This window comes from Penaeus monodon, chromosome 19 (genome assembly GCF_015228065.2).
Source record: "Penaeus monodon isolate SGIC_2016 chromosome 19, NSTDA_Pmon_1, whole genome shotgun sequence".
Taxonomy (NCBI): domain Eukaryota; kingdom Metazoa; phylum Arthropoda; class Malacostraca; order Decapoda; family Penaeidae; genus Penaeus; species Penaeus monodon.
The window spans coordinates 23,523,862-23,524,690 of NC_051404.1; the positions used below are offsets into that span (position 1 = coordinate 23,523,862).

The following is an 829-nucleotide window of genomic DNA, read 5'->3' on the forward strand; positions in this document are numbered from 1 at the left end:
ATGATGGTCACATCATGATCCAAGGGGCTAATATTGAATCACACCAATTATTTCACTGCTAATATAATTTTAATGATGGTTTTTATAATTTTCTGATTATATTTACATTTTTCTTATTTGTAAATAGTGTAGAAAAAATTCAAGTATTTATTTCAGTAATGGATATGCAGAATCTTAATGAATGTTTTTGTCTAATTAGTCACATGAATATGTCTGATGTGCTATTATAACAATGTAATTTCTCCTTGACCTTTACAGACACCCGATTAGGCTTTGAGGAAAGAGAAAATCTGCTTCGTCGTGAAAATAAAGACCTGCTTATGAGGAGTCATGAACTTGAGGAGCAGAACAAAGCTCTTCTTGATCAGTTTACCCAGCTCTCTGACAAGATGGCTGCCTTGCAGACTAAGCTGTCTGTGCCTGGGGTGAGTTAATCAACTGTGAATTGTAACCAATAAATTAGCATGAATGGCATGTTGATATACCATTGGTGTACAGGATTGAGTCAAATATGGCTCTGTATGACACTCCCCACATCATCAGCTCATTAGAATGAGCTCATCTTTCTCAGATATTAGTGGCATCATTTATATGGTACTGAAACAAGCACTGAATGTGAAGCAAATCCATGAGTTTTTACAATCATTTGTTTGTAATTGGAGTCACTTTTAGATACAGGCATCTAAAGTGAAGCAAAGCCTTCAGTTCTTTCAACCTTTTTTTTTTTTTTTCATAAACTCTAGCTATAAACAATTAAATGTCCAGCATTGTTGTTAACCCAATGCCGCTGGCTGGTTTCCGGATATGAAAGTCCTCTCTCCCAGATTAT

The 829-nt window shown here is 35.2% G+C and overlaps 1 protein-coding gene across 1 annotated transcript in view; it reads left to right on the forward strand.

Moving 5' to 3' along the window:
* The window catches only part of LOC119585361 (nucleoprotein TPR-like), a 37,633-nt gene that overhangs the window by 4,918 nt on the left and 31,886 nt on the right, over positions 1–829 (forward strand). The window contains exon 5 of the mRNA XM_037934031.1: positions 259–425. Coding sequence (XP_037789959.1) covers positions 259–425 — 167 coding nt within the window. The remainder of the gene's footprint in view (positions 1–258; positions 426–829) is intronic.